This window comes from Eubalaena glacialis, chromosome 11, assembly GCF_028564815.1.
Source record: "Eubalaena glacialis isolate mEubGla1 chromosome 11, mEubGla1.1.hap2.+ XY, whole genome shotgun sequence".
NCBI classification, from domain to species: domain Eukaryota; kingdom Metazoa; phylum Chordata; class Mammalia; order Artiodactyla; family Balaenidae; genus Eubalaena; species Eubalaena glacialis.
In genome coordinates, this window is record NC_083726.1 from 8,188,731 (window position 1) to 8,189,490 (window position 760).

Genomic DNA, 760 nt, shown 5'->3' on the forward strand with positions numbered 1-760 from the left:
TCTGCAGTCATTTCAACCTCTCAGAATACCTCAACTGCAAAGAGAACCCCGGGCCCACCCTTTTCCAGGGGCAGCGGGTAGAGAAGAAATCCAAGGAGCGCACAGAGGGTTTGGGAGTGGAGACCCCAGCACAAGAGTCCGCTAAAGCAGGGGTCGCCTCAGACCAACCTGGACCCCTCTGGTGCGCCTCAGGCTTCTCAGAGCAAGCCCCGAAGGAGACACTGTGGGAGTCTAACCTGAGAGGCTGCGGGCGCTTGCTACCGAGGGAACAAGCTTAGTTGCCGAGAGTAGCCAAGGCATAACCGCCACGCTTGCGCTTCAGGAAGGAAACGCGGAAAACTGCCGAAGAAGCCGCGGCCGGTAGGGTTTAGTCGCCCGGAAACCAGGCCAGGTGTCCCTCCCCTTCCGGCCGGCGCTGCTCGCCGGGCTTTCCTCCCACAGGGACGCAGAATGTTGACGTCACGCCCGGAGCTGTGACCGCCGCTCCGGCCGGAGGGCCATTTTGGCGTCATGACGTCGTGTTCCATTTAACGGCCACAATCACAGAATATTCTATTCTAAATGACTCCCCGCAGGGGCTGACAGCTCCCGCCTCCTTGAAAGCACCGGATAGGAGATTGATCCATCTAGAGCACTAGTTCTGAGTGAAGATAAGAATGGGTGCATGGAGAGGCAGGCACCAGCACGAACAGCCACACTTCCAGAAGATTCTAGCCAGTGCGCAGCGCAGCGGTAGAGGAGTAGGAATGAACGGGCGAAG

The 760-nt window shown here is 58.7% G+C and overlaps 1 protein-coding gene across 1 annotated transcript in view; it reads right to left on the reverse strand.

The window, feature by feature from the left end:
* XPNPEP3 (X-prolyl aminopeptidase 3) overlaps positions 1-391 on the reverse strand; it is a 56,194-nt gene extending 55,803 nt beyond the window's left edge. The window contains exon 1 of the mRNA XM_061205516.1: positions 237-391. Within this exon, the coding sequence (XP_061061499.1) occupies positions 237-300 (64 nt within the window). The 5' untranslated portion in view covers positions 301-391. The remainder of the gene's footprint in view (positions 1-236) is intronic.
* Between the last annotated feature and the right edge of the window lie 369 nt (positions 392-760).